This window comes from Gymnoscopelus braueri (genome assembly GCF_963280865.1).
Source record: "Gymnoscopelus braueri genome assembly, chromosome: 1".
NCBI lineage: Eukaryota > Metazoa > Chordata > Actinopteri > Myctophiformes > Myctophidae > Gymnoscopelus > Gymnoscopelus braueri.
In genome coordinates this window covers 44,327,135-44,346,376 of record NC_137603.1, presented here as the reverse complement: position 1 = coordinate 44,346,376, position 19,242 = coordinate 44,327,135, and the positions used below count along the sequence as shown (strand labels likewise).

The following is a 19,242-nucleotide window of genomic DNA, read 5'->3' as shown; positions in this document are numbered from 1 at the left end:
CATATGTCATATCCTAGCTATGCTATGCTATGCTATAAATATATGGTTATGGAATTTAACTTGTACTGTGTGTTAGGCAAATGACCCACAAAACCTGACTTTTCCTTTCTTTAGATAATGAAGGAGGTGTGTCGGGCCCTGGGTAATGCCGCTGCTGATGACAGTAAATTATTGTTGCTCAGTGCCGTGGGGACAGTTTTCTGCAGTGGCCTGGAACCATCCTACCTGATAGGACGTCTATCTACTGATCGCAGGAAAGAGAGCACCCGCATCGCAGATGCCGTACGGTAAGAATAGAGCCCTACACACACAAACACAGGAAAATTACTGTTATGATTTAGACATTTAGCAGACTCTCTTATCCAGAGCGACTTGTCAAGTACAAGATCTGAATAAGCTTGAACCATAGTCAACAAAAGACAGGGTACTGTAAATAAATCTCACATAAGTAGAGTGCAAAGAAAACAATGTAGTGCCTCAGAGAAACTATGACACCAAAGTATCAAACCAAACCAAGCATCTAAACAACATGCTATCTATTCTTAACATTTGCGTTCAAGAATTTAAATAACAAAAAAAACGTGAACAAGTTACTAACCTTGCATATATCTGCAAGAGAAGCACGTACAACTTGTCCTACTGTATATCCTCAGAGTCGTCTGTACTGATGTTGTGTGTGACTTGTCCAGGGACTTTGTGTTGGCATTCATCCACTTCAAGAAGCCCATTGTGGTGGCTATTAATGGACCGGCTCTTGGCCTTGGAGCCTCTATCCTGCCCTTGTGTGATGTGGTGTGGGCCAGTGAAAGGGCCTGGTTTCAAACCCCATGTGCTGCCCTCCGTCTCACCCCTTCTGGCTGTTCCTCTTACACCTTTCCACAGATCCTAGGAGTAGCTCTGGTGAGTGCCGGCATGTTTAACCACTTTGAAAGATCCTCATCTTTGCCCGCGCTGCAATGCGTATTGGTTACACCTTGATAACCATACACTGATATCGGACTGGCTGACATATCGGCCATTATTTGACTTTTTTGCCGGCTTCGGTATCAGCACGTATGCAGCAGATGTGTCTCGATTTTTTTACCTGGCTTCCCTATTTTGGGCATGACATTATAGGTGAACATTTTTTTAAATGTTTGAATAGGTCGTAAGTAAATAAAATAAAGTTCAATGTACTGTATGTGTATTTCTTGGCTTACAAGTTAAATAATCTGAAATAGAAACTTTTAATCAAATCAAAGTTTTTCTTTGAAATTTCTGAGAACAACAAAAAAATGGTCAAAACTTCTCTACTCTGTGGTTTAGGACTCTCTAAAATCAAGATCGGCATAGGACCCAAATATCTGGCATCGGTCATTGCACGAGTCAGAACTGTGAATTTTGAGACAACATAGGAATGTGTTCCTTTCTCTTTTTTTTCTCTTTCCCATATCCCTGTGTAACCTCAGGCCAACGAGATGCTGTTCTGTGGGCGGAAGCTCACCGCCCAAGAAGCCTGCAGCCGAGGTCTGGTTTCACAGGTATTCTGGCCAACCACATTCAACCAGGAAGTGATGCTACGTGTAAAAGAAATGGCATTGTGCAGTTCAGTGGTAAGCATTATGTCTACATAACCTAGAGAACAAAGCTGGGTTTTTATTAGTTTTTTATACAATTATGATACGATACAAATAGAGGTACCCATTATAGTAATATCAGAAATCAATTTCTAATGATTGTACTGTATATCTGTGTACACCACTCGAGACACAAACTCCACCCCTGCAATACACAAAGGTCACCTCTTTTCTTATCTCTACACAAAATATCTTTGCTGGAAATAGTCGATCTACAAGCTCAGCTGAGTTTGAAGATTGTCTATTTTCACTGAATGTTCGCCTGTTATGACATGCCCAGAATAGGAATGCTTGGGTTCATGTGGTTAAATGTGCAAATACAAATGACACACCATTAACATACGCCACCTCTCTCTGCCATCTGTCCCCTCTTTCTGCCCTCTCCATCTAGGTTCTAGAAGAATCCAAATGTCTGGTGCGGAGTATTGTGATGTCTGTGCTGGAGGAGGTGAATGAGAAGGAGTGTCAGATGCTGAAACAGCTGTGGTGCTCAACCAAAGGACTGGAGGCCCTTTTCAGTTACCTGCAGAACAAGGCTTATGAGAAATGAACACTTCTATCTGGAGAACTGTACACCATTGGATCATCGCAGACCATGTTGGTCTACAGTTAACCAGAGAGGAACACCTACCGTATGATGATATCATGGCTGTGGTCCTTCAACTGCAAGAGAAAAGGCATGTTTCTTTTTTTTCATTTTTTTTTTTCAACCAGCAGAGGGCACTCAAGGCTTTAGCTGTTTGCTAACATCTTTAGCAACAATATAAGATCCTTCATTATCACCATTTGAAGAACATCCTCTCTGTTTGGTTCATGTCTGGCCAAGAGCCAATTCCATATTTTTAAGTAAATGGGAAGCAAAGAGCCAAACGTGTATTGCTCTTGAAATGACAACACTGATGGAGGTTCTTCAGGAAGTGTGTGTGTGTGTGTGTGTGTGTGTGTGTGTGTGTGTGTGTGTGTGTGTGTGTGTGTGTGTGTGTGTGTGTGTGTGTGTGTGTGTGTGTGTGTGTGTGTGTGTGTGTGTGTGTGTGTGTGTGTGTGTGTGTGGGGGGGGACAATTTGTGTTCATGGAATCACTGATGTATGTACTGGTATATGTGTTTGATGGGACATTCTGTGGTGGTAATAATAATATATATATATATATATTTATTTAAAGCGTGATTTTAAAAAGTGTGTGTAAATGTGCATTGAGCATAAATATAGGCTGTTTTGTCTGCTACAGTTTTGAGCTTAATGCTTGATAGAAGCATAGAGATAACCAAAGTTTGTATGAGGACAGAGTAGACTGTTTCTCTCTCCTTATTGCACATTCCATCCCCTTATTGCTTTGGACAGAATGAAGCTATACTGTCTGGAATAACTGCGTCATTGACTCATTCCATCAGCATTGGTTTCAGTCTCTGTTGAAGTCATACTTACAGGCCTGTAATTACTATGAAACATCAATGTACAGTAGTTGTTAAAGTGGGAGAGAAATTATGTTGATCACTCTACAAGCTCACAAGGCATTGTCACATGACACATTGTGAACTTACTTGTAGATCGGCTATTTTCAGCAAAGAGGTTTGGTGTAGAGGCAAAAAAAGGAGGGGCCTAGTATAGAGCCCTGGGGAACTCCAGTCAACAAAGTATATAGGGTTTAATTGGTTAATGCCTTTGATCATTACAGCAGTAGATGGACATGCATTGGTGGGCACCAATTAATAATGTAAATTGTGGACTGAAAGGCTTCTAGATTCATACTGATTTGTGGCTTAGATACCAATTGAATTGGCCTCAGATACACTGTAAAGTCCTCAGTGTTAATTTAACCTGTTACATTTGTACCTTCTCTGTTACAAGTGACTAAATAACTCTGAGGATTTTACTGTGTATGAGAGCTTTCCCACATGTATTAACTACTGTAGATTGAAGTATGGGTAGTTGGGTATAATACTTCAGCTAATTATTTAAATTTGAAAACCTAATTGGCCCACTTGCTTTGCCGGGTTTCACAGAGACAGATACCACTGAGGCAAATTAGCCAAGCAGTTAATAACCCCATAAGAGGAACACCTCTCAATCAAAACACTTCCGTTGTTTGCGATTCATTGGTATCATTTAATAGAATTATTTATCATGGTTATTTGTCATAAATTAATTATTTCCATAATTGGCAAGCCTAGTCCTCTAAGCCCCACCTTGGAGTGCCAGTGCCACTCACATTGAACATTCTCATCATAACCATAAATACAACTTTGTATCCAATAGCAGTTTGACATTTATAATCTCTGCCATAATTACCATTATCACCATTATCGTTTCAGTAAGTACACTCTTGTCTTGTCGAGATGAAAATCATTCATTGCATTTTTATATGGGGGTGTAGCTCTGCTCCCATGATGCTCCAGAACAAATCTGCTCAAGCATGGCACAGACTTCGACTCTGAGCTCATAAACTCCCATAAGGCAGAGCTTAAAGATTCACAGTTACGACTGTACATGGACATGATAATAGACATATGAACCGGAATGAATGACATGCTGACATAGTGAAGAGCTAAACGTTACGACAAGAGGAGGCTGGGGAGGCGGAGGGAGGGAGTTTGGTCACTGACATTTGTGTGATGTCATGTAAGAGTGAGCATCAGTCTGCTTAAATAGGCTTCGTAGTTGTTCCATTAAGATTGCGGGCGTCTGTGATTTGAGGGTGTATGAACGTCCCTGCCTGAACTATACCACAGCGATCCATCATTTGACTTTATGATATAGTTATTTAAGATGGATACTCTGATATTAACAAAACTGTCCTACATATTGATTATACACATGCTTTTTTCATCCAAAATCCATCCATTTGTCTTTTATCCTGTCCTTACTGTAAGCTTAACTTACCTGCGGCAATGCTATATGATCTCAAGAAGTGAAATGTATACAGTCCTCTCATCAAAATGCACAGGAATTAAACGTGGGAAGGAAGAATACAGGATTGGTGCACCAGTAGCATTACTCTTGTGTAAATGAAAACGCTGAATATACAAATAGCCATTTTCCCAATGGAGCCACATCGATTGTGTCATGACTACATACAGATATACATGTGATACAATGTACTACTGTATATCTGTTTGCAGGGGTGTAGCAATAATGGTTGGACTACTCGTGCATCATGAATAATCTTGCCCTGAGTTGTCATTGTAATTGTGTGTTATTGTGTGAAGTGTGTGATTGCTGTTTGGAAAAGTCAAAGGATCTTGTGGATGTTATCTTGCATTCATTACTTTTGTTCTTCCTAGTTGTGTCCTGAATAATCAGTTTGGTCACTGCACTAAATGTCTGTGATGTAAATTGTGGAGTTGCAGTATAGTAGTCCATGCAGCTGAAGCAGACATTAATGTCCTCATCCACATGTGATGATAGTTTCAGGAAATATTTCAACTTATATTTTATGTCGGGATCTATTTTGGTTTACCAAAAAATATAGTTCTGTGAAAATGGTTTTATATACTTCAGGCAATTGTCATTTTTGTAGTTGCACACATACAGTACAGTACAGATTATGTAGGTTGATTTACTGCGTAAATAATGCATGTAATATACTGTAGATAAGTGTGTTGCCTGTCAGAATAATTTATATTTCAGGGTATGTTTTGTATTGGCATTGTAAGTAATGTTACAAATGTTGCACAGTTTATTTTTGTATTTATTTGAGAATATTTTGTGGGTCTGCAGTGCCATAACCTTTACTTTCTTGCAGAGTATTGAAGAGGCTCTCCTCAATACTGGGTCACCCACCCAGGAGTGTCCATTAATAAAATGTCATGCATGGGGCATGATGGCAGTTAAGTCATATACTTATATCAAAATGTTTAACTCAGTTGTCTTTTTAATATCTTCATTTCCAGGTGTCTGTATAAGTTTAATTATCATTAATTATCTGCTGTGCATTCTCACAAAAATATAATGTAATTGTAAAAACAAAAGAGAAGGAGAACGTTTTGTTCTTTTTTGTTTCAGTACTAAATTATTTTCATTATACAAATCAATGTGATTTTTAGGCTGTTTGTTTCAGTTTTTGTTGGAACGGGGTTGTTTTGTTAAGTGATATTGAACTTTGATAGAATCTTGGGTTGTATAGCTACATGGCCATGATAAAAATCAAGATATTATCAACTTCTTTATCAGTGGCTCCTGAGCAGAGAACAGGGAATCACTTTTTTGTCTCTCTTGAGTCACAGTCACACACACTGAAACAGGTCTCAAAATCATACTTTTAGCACATAAATGAATGCAAATAAAGTGAATATAGTAATACTGTATAAACAACCCTTTTTTCTGCCTATACACGAATCCACGGAGCGCTGCCCTGGGCGCAGCCATTGCTGCGGTGTCAACGCTCCGCGGACGCGACACCGCAGCAATGGCCGCCTACAGGCAGCTACAGGCAGCGCGTCTGTGGATTCGTCTATACCATTATTGGTAAACGTGCAATTTTTTTATTTACTTTGTGTAAGTTGAGCCTTTAGGGTCTTAGCAGACCTTACTGAATCAAAGGTTAGAACATAATACATAACACTTAACTAAAGCTAAGTAATAGGAGAATTATTTTATACATATGGGAAGAATTAAAAAATTTTATGCATTAAAGTGTAATACTGAGACATGTTTTGCCATGCAACAATGGCAGTGAATGGAGAAAGAGAAAAACACAGTTATCTATTCTCCACTCAAAGAGCACAGGAGCAACCGATAAAAATGTGGTTCTACCACAGTTCAACACCATCGCTTATAGTCAAGCGTATTTAATACTAAGATCAAATATGTTATTTGGAATCATAGTTGATACTTTCTTCTGTGTAGTGCAGTGATAAAACGCAGTGAATGTAATGGTTGAACATCACCGTTACAACAAATTACCAAAAACAATGAGCCATGCTTGAATTTTATATGCTTTCTTTTTATTTTGTTTTGTTTTCTTCATTAAACTAGATGTATTTCAGAATTGCTTTCATTTATATTTACTTAAATCATAGAGTACTAGAACAATGAATGTGGGACTCTGTGGATGCCAGGAAGTGATACTGAGAGGCTGTCTCTTGGATCCATATGGATTATAGGGATTATGCCTAATTTATGCTCCGTCGAACGACAGTGTCACGTGACAAAAATAGCCTCTACAAAAAACCCGTAGCTTCTGCAAGCTTGTGAACTTGTAGATCGTCGATTTTCAGCGCGTGACACAGTACGACAAAGTATAAGTATATTTGGCCGTTGATGTGGGCTGATGTGTTGTTTTAGTCCCATGGCCCCAGTGTGGCAATAGTAGTAGCAATCACAAAGCCTGATTGGAGATGCAATTGAGTTCTAGTCACACTAGTGCACCTGGACATGGTACCCTGGTGGACATTTTATTTGTAATTTATTTTTAATTTAAATTAAAATGCACATTTTTACAGTACATCTATCATTATTTATATTTGAGTCGCTCTGTCTGACTTTAAGGGCGGTCCACACCAAGCACTATGACTATAACTATCTATGTTTCACCACTGTTGTCTTCATATTTGTGGTGTGGACTCTGCCGTCCAAAGATTTCTAAAACAATAACTTTATAGTTATAGTGCTTGGTGTGGATGGCTCATTAAGAACTACATCCCCATTGCAATGTGCTATGATATAATATAATTGCTGTGTTATTTGGGAATGATGTGATTTGAAGAAATTTTATGAACTGAAATGTCGGCTTACGTTGTTGAGATCTGCTCCACAGTGTATGTTTCATTATGGCACCATTGGGTTTGTGTCTTCTTTGATTTTCACCAATACAATTTATTTCCATGACATATGTATCACATTTAAATGGTGCACATGTATCCTTTACATGTACATAAAAGCATGATTAGTTTTTAACTCCCTCCAAACTCTACCAACTATACCTTGTGGTGCCTTAGAAGTCTTATGTCTGTAAAAGATCAATCCATACATTGTCATGGGAAACAGAGAGCATTTGTAAATAAAGAACAGTACTTTCAACATGCTATTTGTTTGACGTTATACATTATTGCATTAATTTCCACTAAAGTCATGGTACAAAATGAGCCATTTTGCACAGATGTGTGTAGTATGGTGGGTGGAAAAGGAATGAAAGCTAATATTGTCCATTACAGCAGTGGTTCCCAAACGTTTAGCTCAAGACCCAAAAGAGAAGTCAGATGTTTGCCTGGGACCCAAACTAGTGAAAATAGAAGATCTACAAGCTCTCAACGCGGCGTGCAATTTTCACTACTGCTTCGTTTTTATTTTATTCATGACATTCTTTTTGAAAAATGTCTGAATTTGTTTTCAAGTCATGAAAGTTTGGGGATTTTTATGGAAATATTTTTTTAATAATAAATACAAATCTTTTTAAAATAAATAACAATGTAGGAAACAAAAAATAAGTGATATTCACTCACGATCCACGAAAATGGGTCCTGACTCAGTGCAATACAGGATGACTCGTGAGAATTGCATAAAATGTGGTCCCCAGCTTTGGGATATTTGTTACTGAATTTCAAAGTGAAATAAATGTGTCCTCTTGCTGTCAGGCAGAAACCATTATAACTTTATTTTTCGTAAATTAACGCCCTACTTGATCATACTACAGTGTCACTGAAAAGTTTTGGACATACAGTATGAGGTTTCCACCCGACAGTCACTCTCTCGCTCTCTCTCTTATATATATATATGCAATTCAGGGCCAAATCTAGTTTAAAGTTGTCTCCATATATGGACGTTTATAACCGTACACTCACTAATATGATAGATTGCTTTAGTAGATTCCATAGTTGCCTTTAAAGGTTTCTATTTTCTTTGTTATTGTTGACGTTCAATCGTAATGCTAGCAATGACATCCAAAGCAAACAGGAAAAATGTATGAGTCTTTATTCGAAAGGAATCAAGCACACTGCAAATCAATATGATTCCCTATTCAAATAACTGTTCAATAAAATCTTTTCAAACTGTCTCTAATGTATGCTTCGTCGCGTGCCGAGAACACGACTTACAAGCTCACAATGGTTATTAAGTATGAATCAGGCTTTAAGAGGCGCTGAAGACACTCAAAACCCTCATCAGGATGTGTTCAACAAGATGGAGATTGAATGAATATCAATGATAATTTTACCAACATCAATAAATAAGGGCTTTCATAAAACATTGCAAGCGTCACGTGATGTACATATTTGATTGAAATCGTTGAAATATGGCCTTATTGACTGCTTGTTGATATTTATTATGTCAACCAATTTCAGGATGACAAAGGTGTCTTCCACTAGTTAATAGACATCATCACAGGACACTTTGTCTGTTCTAGCTTTGTCCACAATACAAACCCAGCCAATCAATCCAGTGAGAAAAAAAATAAGTACATGACAGGCACACAAAAAACTACCTCCAAGTACGTTGCACTAGTGTGGAAAGGCAACAAATTAGGGTAGAGCTATGGCGTGCCGAGCCGGACTATGCAATGGAAAGAGGACATCAGCGGTGAGGAATAGCAGGTATGCTTGTCCTGGTAAGCTTATGTCCGTCTCCCAGCATCCTGGTACTCAAACTCAAAGAGCCCATAAATGTCCCTCAGTAATCCTCTTTAGGTCCGTCCTTCAGCCTCTTTTTCATGTCTTTGGCATGCTGCTTACTGCGCTCCCTCTTTTCCAGTCTCTGTTGAAAGGACAGGAGAAATGGTCAAAGACACTATCGAAAAAGAATAGGAGCTCGAATCTGTGCATGTAATCTCTTGTGTTTATGATTCAAAAAATAAGCCAAATAAGTGACAGCCCCCTACCTCTGCCTTCAGGCAGTGCCGCATAGCACGGTCCATGTCGTTACATGTGCCAAAGAACTTCATGACATTATGCTGTTGGTAATATGAAAATAAACAGTTTAATTTGTTTGCTTTTGTAGGAGTCTAAACAAAATATATATACGACTCCAAGTGTATACAAGTCTGACTAATGTTCATACACACGCACATAGACAGAGGTGTCTGTCTATAGGTGCTGAGCAGGCAGAGCCGTGCCTTACCTCCTGGTGGCACTGCTTTAGAAGAGTTATCAGTTCATTACACTCATCAGTGTGCAGGTGAGGTGACAGGTCAGGGTGCATGTTGAGTTAAGGGTTTACAGTACCACTCCTGCAATATTGAAAAGTCAAGAGCAAGAGGAGTGTTGTTGGAATATAGTATTGCAGTGATAATTTTACATTCATTAAAGCATTAGCCATTAACTGTACATCTTCCAGGTTTTTACACTGAAAAATACCTAGGGCTCGACTGGTTATCTAAACCTGAGACCCGCTGCAATGGTGTCCAAGCAGAACCATCCCGGTGATGTCTATGAGTCAGTCATATCCATATATGGAGTCCCAATGTCAGTCACGCCCCAAGATGGAGTCTATGATGTCAGACTTGGGTGTGTCACGTTAGCTCATAGACTCCCTCCTGTAACTCCATATTATGGAGTTACAGGAGGGAGTCTATGATGTCAGACTTGGGTATGTCAGTTATATCCATATATGGAGTTCCAGGCATCTTGTGACACCGTCTAACTCACAGTGGTATCCATTATGACTAAGGCTGGCAAGTATGATATGAACAGTGTTGTATTGGTGATTTCGTTAGTGGTGTGACGCTATTTTAAAGATGTCACGCGCATAACACCTACACTACAGGTCAATAATGGACAATTGATATGCATCTAGGCTCATTCATTACATTACGGTCATTTAGCAGACGCTTTTATCCAAAGCGACTTACAATAAGTGCATTCAACATAGGTAGGCAAGAAAACTACTAATCACCAGAAGTTTTAAGTGCATTCTCTTCGCTCATTCGAGCGATAATTCCTAGGTTAATTCATGCTGTTGTGACACCCGGCAATCGAGAGCCTTTGTAAACTTTGTTGAAGTGTGAATTAAGGGTTGTTTTAAATCGTGCGCGTGCTCCTGCTCAAAAAAGGGGTTGCATGCCGTGTTACTGCGTCCCCAAGACCAATGCATTCCTGGATATGAAAGCCTTCTTTACACACACATCGTCTCAACCAGTGGCTTGAGACAAAAATAAGTGTGTCACAATACTCTGACATGGTCACAGACTGTCACAGAAGGAATATTGTATTATGTCATTTATACTGGATCCTGATTTCATGGTCAACAGAAATGTGTGTCCCAGTGTCAAATGCCATTGTAAAGCACTGTTCTAAGGATACTCCATCCTCCCCATCCCTCTCCAGGCTGATCAGACATTGTGATGATGATCTGTTTCCAATTCCAGAGGACTTACCTGCAGAGACACACGAAAGAGAAAGATGATAGAAAGAGAGAATGTAACATATACATTGTGTTATGAGGTGAGCCTTTCATAATGACATGTGTTCACCATGTATCCTAGTTAGCCTACTCTTTAAATGGAAATGTTTTTGTATTTTAATTTTACTGAGTATTTCCAATTTTCTGTACTTTTATCTCAGAGGCAAATATTATACTTTTACTCAACTAGAATTATTTGACAACTTTTAGTTACTTTATAGATTTGGATTATTATTACGAAACACACATTACCCACTTCAGCCCTATATACATTTCGGCCATTTGAAAATAGCCAATCTAGCTCACAATGCTTCGCGATGCGATGCATTGTGAGCTTGCAGATCTACCATTTTCAAAGGATTTTTATACATGTGAACCTGACCTGTGAAATGGGACATGCTGAATGAGTACTTTCTACTTTTGGTAATTAAGTACATTTTTACACACTTTTACTCAAGTACATGTTTTATTCCGGACTTTTACTGCAATTTAAAGTAAAACATACATGCGAGTACTTTTTCCACCACTGAAACAGGCATGCACACGGTGCTACAGCTACACAGACGAAATCAAAATCAGAAGAATCGTTGCCCATTCTTTAGTGACATTTTGTAGATTATGAATCGTATGAATCTTACCAGATTGATGTCATTTGATATATATTCCAGGGAAGGGCTAATAATAAAAACACTAAACACTATAAGCTATTATTAGCTGACATTTAAGCCTGGATGCGAGGTTCGGTTCAATCAGTCCTTGTAGGTTAATGTTATTAAACTATCTTTCACACAAGTTCTATGTTATAATACGACTATTGTATGCAATGAATCAGATAAATACAACAAGGACACGCTCCTGTACTTCACGCTCTCATAACAGGGTGCCAGTGTTGCCAGATTCTGCGAGGGAAATAAGCAACCGGTCTATGAAAGCAAGCCCGATGCGTTGTGAGCTTGTACATCTGCTATTTTCAATGTTAAATCTAGAAAAATACATGTTTTTGAAACATTTTAAATACACAAATCCTGTATGGGGGCCCCTGGCACAAAATATTTTCAGATCTGTGGCCAAAATACATATGAATCTAGGGGTCCTTGACATGAAAATATTTGAGAACCACTGGTTTAAACAACATTTAGGACGCAAGCCCAAATAAACAACTACACTTTAGAAACAAGCCCAAAAAACCGCAACTACTACCATACTAGCGACTAGAGAAACAAGCCAAGTCGCTTTTAATAAACAGACCTGGCAACACTGAACAGGGTGCGTGACTGTAACATGAGTGACAACGTAATAGCCAATCGGCGCCCGTGTATCAGTTTGGTCATCCAATCAAACCAGTTGTTATACAACAAGAAGGTGGGACTTCTGCCAATGACGCGCAACACCATCAGTGTTGCCAGGTTTTGCGAAAGAAATAAGCATCCAGGTCTATGAAAACAAGCCCAAAAGAAGAGAGCCCTTCGCCCTTTAAACATAATTGGCTATTTGAAAATAGCCAATCTACAAGCTCACAACACGTGGTGATGTAGATTTGCTTTTTTTTTTTAAAGAAGAAGAAGAAAATGTGAAAAAAATTGTAATATTTTAAAAACACAAATCTGTGTGGGGGTCCCCCCTGGCATAAAATATTTTCAGATGGGGTCGGCAGACAATAAATTATTTGGGGGTCCTTGACATGAAATGTTTGAGAAACACTGGTTTAAACATTAGAAGCAAGCCCAAATACACTTTAGAAACAAGCCCCCCACCCCCCAAAAAACGCAACACAACTATATTGCGGGTTATTTTATAAGCAACTTTACAGAAAAATAAGCCCAAAGTCGCTTATAATGAGCGGACATGGCAACACCGAACACCATCAACAACTACTTCCTTCTAAACATAGAGCTAAACCGGTGTAACCCAGCTTAAATCATATAGTAGATGTGATGGAGAGAGAGCAAATGTACCTGTTTGTATCAAGTAAACGATGACAATATTAACACAACGTTTATGTTATTCCTAGTGTAGACCGAAGATCTGACCCTGAAACTCCTGTACGGAAGGGGGCGCAACAGGCTGTGCATTTTTTACTTTTACATTATCATGTCAATGTCATGCCAATGATTTAATGAAGCTATTTGAATAAATAGATAAAACCATTAAAGACCTTTGTATCATGTCTCAGGGAATACTTATTTCACAATAATAAAACCAGGATCATCTGACAGCACGATAGCCATGGCTATGGCTATATCAATTAATAATGCCATTCTGACAAATGTGTTGACATTCAGGGATGTACAAAATACATCATAATTATGTATAGAATGTAAAGTGTTGACTCCTGCATCACAGAATATTATTATTTAATAGCATTATAATATAACACATCAGGTTTGAACCCATAATCAGAGCATTTATTTATTATATTAATTGTTAATAAATTGTATTATTATTATTATTATTATTATTATTAGTAGTAGTAGTAGTAGTAGTAGTAGTAGTAGTAGTAGTAGTAGTAGTAGTAGTATTGAGACGGGTAGATACTGTATGTAGGCACTGTTGGAGGATAGATTATTGTGGTTTGTGTGATATTAAGGAAAGTGAAAATTAAATGCATTTTGTTTGTATTGCCTATTCTACAACTCTATCAGGGAGACTTTTTAATAAGGTAGATCCAAATCTATTAATTTTATTTGTGTGGTTGGATGACTGAAACAACTTTCAACATGACATTTTTTCATTTCAAAGGCCTGGTCAATGAGGACGAAGGCCATTTACATGGCATGGTCTTATTTGTTCTTATTTTGTTCATGTGTACTGTACGCATGTTTATTTATGTGGTATGATAAAATTGTATTCATTCATTCATTCATAGTAGACCTTATGCAAAACAGTAGCAGGGGGAGTGGGGACTAAACTAAACAGAATCTTGCTGTCAAGTCAGACTGTCGCCAGATGGCGGTAATTCAAGAGTTGTATGCAGGGAATACCACAAAGAAGAAGAGGAAGCAGTTGTTTCATTGGTCGATTCATATTAGATCACTTCCTGTTTATTTACCGGAGGCTGGTGGGCGCGTTGTTTGGAATCTCTACTGGTGGCTAGCAGTTTAGCAAGCTGTTTTTATACGTTTAATACTTTATTATTGTCAAATATATGATATTTTAGAGAAGTTATGGATAACCCGGCAAAGTGCTTATTACAGAAGGTCGTGAAACGAATCCCCAACCCCAAGCTGAATGCAATGTTGGAGAAGTGGGGTCGGTTGACGTCGGAACAGCAGCAGACTCTGGACTTCACACAGAGCACCCGAGAGTTGACTGAAAACCTGCTGGATCTCTGTGAAGTATGTCTGTCATACACACACACTTTTAAACCTGGCCGCCCTGTTTTGGGCATGTCGTTATAGCCGAATATATGTATATATTTATTTATTTGCCAAAAGCTCATTCTTTGAGACACACTAACAGGGGTCTTCAACAAGGGGTCCGGGACCCCTAGGGGTCCTCAGAGTTACTAACGGGTTCCACCAGATCTTTGTGTGATAGGATAATTGTCTTTACATTAACCACTTGAACCATGGCCCCAAGCAACGCTTGGATCCTATTTTTAATATCTAGAATCTAGAGTTGCAATACCAACCCTTGACAGCCCATACATCCAAACAGAATACATTCTATGACAAGGTTTTATCTGCAACACAATTGTATACAATATGTAGGGGGGGCGGGGGTCCTTGGCCTGAAACACGTTGAAGACCCCTGCACTTTAGTATGGGGACGTTGGAGGTGCGGTGCAAACAGCACCGGCGTCAGCATTGTGTGTGACAGACTGCCTGTCCTAGAGAAAAACACCACTAGATGATGGATGCTCAGAGCTGGTCTTTTTCTCTAGGACAGAAAAGGACCAGCAACAACCATCTAGTGAAAAATTAAGATAGTCATGAAAAGGATTCGCTTGTAACGTAACATGCGTTAGTACATCAGTACACAACAAACATCAATCAACAGCATGCTATGTTCTGGTAAAGAGCTGAGCATAATGATTAATGCTAGATGTTGTATTCTTAACAGGAAAGCGGCTTGTCTGTTAGGCACATTGCCGGACTCGAGATGATATGTAAGTATAATCATTATACTATAATGGTTTAGTTATTCTGAGGCAACCTATCCACCGTCCTAAAACCTTTCGGAACCCTGTATACCTTTTTTTCGAACTTGAATAATATTATTTGATAAAGTGATTTAATTACAGAAAGGATAAAAGTAACCCATTAAAAGTAAGGAATTAACCATGTAAACTCTCATGTCTAGACTTAACTGGACCTGAGTTGCCTCTGTACTTGGACCGCTTTTTTCTGTCTCCACAAGCTTGCAACTAGCTAGGTTTAAGTGGTTAATAGGATGTTTGTTTTTGTTTTTCTTCCAGATGTCATGGACAGTCCAGTCAAAAGGAAGTGGCATGCTTTCCATCTCCAAAACCCAGGAGGTAAGTCAAGGTAGTAGGGCTGCCTGCAACGATCAATTATCTTCTTAGCGATTATTCTATTGATTACTCTTTTGATTAATTAAATAATCAAGAAGCATATATGAATCGATGCAAAAAAAATTTTTTTATAATAAATAAAAATAGGTTTTATAATCAATTGAATTGATTGATTAACCACTATTTTATACTTTGTCGTACAACCGTGTCACACACAAAAAGCGAAAACAGACGATCTACAAGCTCGCAGTGCGTTTTCCACATCGCTATAGTATTCGCCATTTCTGAATTGTTTTTTAATGATGGATAAAATGGAATAGCAATACTTTATTGATCCCTGAGGGGAAATTGAATATCACAGTTGCTCTCATCATCACAGTTTGTTATGCTGGGATTTATTACACATGATTATAGGATAGGGGTACTAGCCTGAGAACCTGACCAATCTGCTTTGCCCAGCAAAAATCAGGTGCTCTTTGGGAAGGGTTGAAAAAATCAATAAATGAGTTTAAGTTCCTTTCCCTTGTAGAATAACAGTATGTTGTAGAGTACTTCAAGAGAACTTGACAATATCCAAGGCACACTGTTACGTACAGGTGTACCATGATGAAGGAGCTTGTTTGAACTGAAATGTGTTGTTGGTCAGCAAGCATTTCTTAACTTTTTGCCAAGCCATGCGTGCAGTAAAAAAGGCTTCTTTCTTCTTCTTTTTTAAACATAATGGTGTGCCTTGGAAATTGTTTAGGTCTCCCTGAAATACATTACATACTGTTATTTTACATGGATAGACTCGTATTGATCTCACAAGGGAAAGTTTGTCACACTGGCAGTTATAGCAGTCATACAAAAGACAAAAAGAACATAAGGATACAGCAAATATGAAAGATAAGAGACAAGAACATGAGTCACATTGTCATTAGTCTGCAGAAAATAAGTCATAAGAACAAGAGTTGTATTGGTCTTTCGACCACGGACCATCGCGGTCTGGTGCTGGAGCGACCATTGATACATTGTACAGCTTCATTGTTACTGACACGAAGGACTCACCCAGTCCATCAACCTTCCGTGTTGGAAGGATGAATAAACGTACGCCTCTGGGACTTGGCCACCCTACTGTTTACTTCTGGAGGCTGTGGGAGGGGTTAGCCATGATATCCACCAGCTTCTTGGTTGTACTCGCCTCAGGCACCACCTCCACACCATCCTGTTTCTTTTTTTTTAACTTAATTTTTATCCCACGGTTTTGTAACCCTATTTTTTACACCCAGTGCCAATTGTCTATGTAATCCTGGGCACTACCTTCCCTCTGCCAACCTAGAGAGGCCAGGGCCGAGCTCATACCTCCTTCAATACATGAGAGCCAACTGACCTTCTTGTCACCTGACAGGGGAGAGTTTCCCTGGTTGGACGTAGCGTGTGGAAGGAACACGTTATTCCAACCAGTTCCCTTCCCCTCCATCAGGCGCCCCGGCTGGCCAGGGGGAGGCAGTGTAGTGACCAGGATTACTGCATGTTTTTGTGAGGGTACCTACCCTAGGAGACACGGGGAGAACATGCAAACTCCACACAGAAAGGCCCTTTCGCCAACCCCACCTAGGGTATGGGCACTGATGACGCGGAGGAGAGAACACACCCCCAGTGCCCACAGCGTCCCCTGCGGGAATCGAACCCAGGACCTTCTAGCTGTGAGGCGACAGCACTACCGACTGTGCCACCGTGCCCCCCACACCATCCTGTTTCTATCACCAACGACAGAACAAGCCTTCACAAGCTTATTCAGTCTGTTACTGTCCAAGTTCAAAGGAAATTAACTTAAACTAATTTATAGTTGAAGTAGATAGGTTATTTTAATAAATTTTATTAGGAACTGCGCTCAACTAACCCAACACTCTTCAGTAGGAGGCATACCGTTGTGTTTGACTCATCATTACATCAGCATTCTTTTCTGTGTTCCCCAGATGATGCTGTGTCTGTAGAGCTGGCCCAGTTTGAGGTGGAATTTAAAGCCCATCTCACTGAAATCACCAGACACGTAAGAAAGACTGTCTTCTTCCATGACTAGATATAGAAGGCCTGAAGCAGATCTCAGTTGAAAATATTTGTATTCACGTGTTTATGACTTCTTTCTTTTATCTACTTTATAAAAACACTTTTTTTGTCTTTACACTCAAGGTGTCTCTCAAAGTTAAGAAGCACACAGATGATGCTATATGGCTACGTATAGCCTGGGGGGATAAGTGCTCTCGACCTAACCACCTGAACGCAACATACATTGTTCATTACCTTCAGACCCCTTATGCCTTTATGACCAGTCTTACGTCACAACAAAAGCCCATTATATACCAGGTGAGGAATGAATTTATCTACTTGTACGGGTCATACATTTGTAACGACTGTACACAACATTAACAAATTGTTATGCCCCTAGGCCTTATGTCTTGCCACCAGATACAGTTCTGTTAAGGATGCTAATCTCACTGGAATGAGTCTTACTGCCATCAAGGACCTGCTGATGAGGAAATACCAACAGGTATTGTAGACTTGAACTTTGTCTGGTAGCTCATATAGACCAGTGGTTCTCAACCTTATCAGGTCGTGATCCCAAAAATGATCATATTTGAACTGGGGACCCCGACAAGTAGCTACCCACCGCCCTGACAACTTGAAATTGTAGGAGTTGGGGCATTACATTTTATTTGACTCGGTTACACAGATACATATTGTGAAAATAGCAGATCTACAAGCTCACACTTTTGATACAGTGATTGTCTTTTTTCTTTCTTACATTTTTTGAGGTATATTAAAAGGTCTTTAAAGTCCTTAAATTGTCACTTCACTGGGGACCCCCCAAAATCATGTGGGGACCCCCCTGGGGGTCCCGACCCACAGGTTGAGAACCACTGATATAGACCACTATGAAGGTCAAGTTGTGAGTACAGTACAGCAGAATCTTATTGAATTCTCAGAGATCTATGCTAAGGGGCGTAATGAGGAAAAAGAAATAAAAGGAAAATGCTGGTGGATATAATAATGCTGATGATGACATAGTATTATTTGTGAGCAACAGGACCTTTTGTACAGCCTATTGACCTAAAGACTTTCTTTAGGTCAATAGGCTGTATCTATCTATTCACTCATAATACCCAAGTGAAATGAGGTCCGCTTTAGCTCAGGTTTGCTAGCTGTACCTTGCATCAGGCTTGACATTCTAACTCTGAGAAGGATTTTATTTTATTTTATTAAGGGGTTGAGAAGAAATGTTTGCTTCAAACATTACTTCTCAATTTGCTACATTGCACTGCTTTGTCTTTAACTCTGCGCTCTTTTGTTTATAGGTTTTTCCAACCATGCACCCCAGTCCTTTTGAGACAAGGAAGTGCCTTGATAAAAGTAGGTTCCCTTAATCGTAGTGTATATTGACCAAAGCTACCTGAGTACAGATTGAGTTGAAATATATTTTTGTAGAACTCTAATGCCAAATAAATTACATTTTCATTTAATTCTGGTCATGTGTTCTATTGTGCTATAATCTATGGTCTTTCATAGACCAACAGGTTGTAGCAGAACAATCCTCAGATGCAGAGAAAAGACATCAGATGGCCTGTGAGGCGTTTGGTTTCCAGGAGTTACCTCAGCTGCAGACAGTAGTTTACAAGGTAATGCATGTATTGGAATTGAAATAAGACTTACTCTGACTGGTCTGGTTACAAAAACACACTCAAAGACATTCTGGAAATCAACAACAGGGTAATCAATTAATACATGGGTGGGAGGGTTGTCCCATTGATGTTTGCCTTGGTCTGGTAGTCATATGCTACAACC

At 39.2% G+C, this 19,242-nt stretch overlaps 3 protein-coding genes across 5 annotated transcripts in view; 2 read left to right on the top strand and 1 right to left on the bottom strand.

Annotated features, from left to right (window-relative positions):
• Positions 1–7,589, top strand: part of LOC308084648 (chromodomain Y-like protein 2) — a 51,207-nt gene extending 43,618 nt beyond the window's left edge. Inside the window, exons 4-8 of one of the 2 annotated variants that reach the window (XR_013933099.1) lie at positions 115–287; positions 690–900; positions 1,449–1,592; positions 2,008–2,224; positions 2,287–7,589. Coding sequence is in view for 1 of the 2 variants with exons in the window: in XM_080427417.1 (XP_080283543.1) it covers positions 115–287; positions 690–900; positions 1,449–1,592; positions 2,008–2,166 (687 nt within the window). In the remaining variant the exon portion in view is untranslated. Of the gene's footprint in view, positions 1–114; positions 288–689; positions 901–1,448; positions 1,593–2,007 lie in introns of both variants that reach the window. The other variant, XM_080427417.1, reaches the window with a different exon arrangement.
• A 935-nt stretch (positions 7,590–8,524) lies between these two features.
• Positions 8,525–11,827, bottom strand: cmc2 (C-x(9)-C motif containing 2). Of its 2 annotated transcripts, XM_080429893.1 has the most exons (5): positions 11,585–11,827; positions 10,847–10,920; positions 9,666–9,736; positions 9,427–9,498; positions 8,525–9,302 (listed from the first exon to the last, which is right to left on the bottom strand). In XM_080429893.1, exons 2-5 carry the CDS (start codon positions 10,881–10,883, stop codon positions 9,219–9,221), a joined length of 264 nt encoding a protein of 87 aa, XP_080286019.1. In that variant the 5' UTR covers positions 10,884–10,920; positions 11,585–11,827; the 3' UTR covers positions 8,525–9,218. The 2 variants fall into 2 exon arrangements, with proteins under 2 accessions (XP_080286019.1, XP_080286020.1); XM_080429894.1 differs by lacking the exon at positions 10,847–10,920 and having other exon boundaries at positions 9,666–9,774.
• Positions 11,828–14,007: 2,180 nt separating this feature from the next.
• Positions 14,008–19,242, top strand: part of cenpn (centromere protein N) — a 6,647-nt gene continuing 1,412 nt past the window's right edge. Inside the window, exons 1-8 of the mRNA XM_080439863.1 lie at positions 14,008–14,281; positions 15,009–15,054; positions 15,364–15,423; positions 17,379–17,452; positions 17,593–17,766; positions 17,849–17,950; positions 18,756–18,810; positions 18,967–19,076. Of these exons, the coding sequence (XP_080295989.1) occupies positions 14,111–14,281; positions 15,009–15,054; positions 15,364–15,423; positions 17,379–17,452; positions 17,593–17,766; positions 17,849–17,950; positions 18,756–18,810; positions 18,967–19,076 (792 nt within the window). The 5' untranslated portion in view covers positions 14,008–14,110. The remainder of the gene's footprint in view (positions 14,282–15,008; positions 15,055–15,363; positions 15,424–17,378; positions 17,453–17,592; positions 17,767–17,848; positions 17,951–18,755; positions 18,811–18,966; positions 19,077–19,242) is intronic.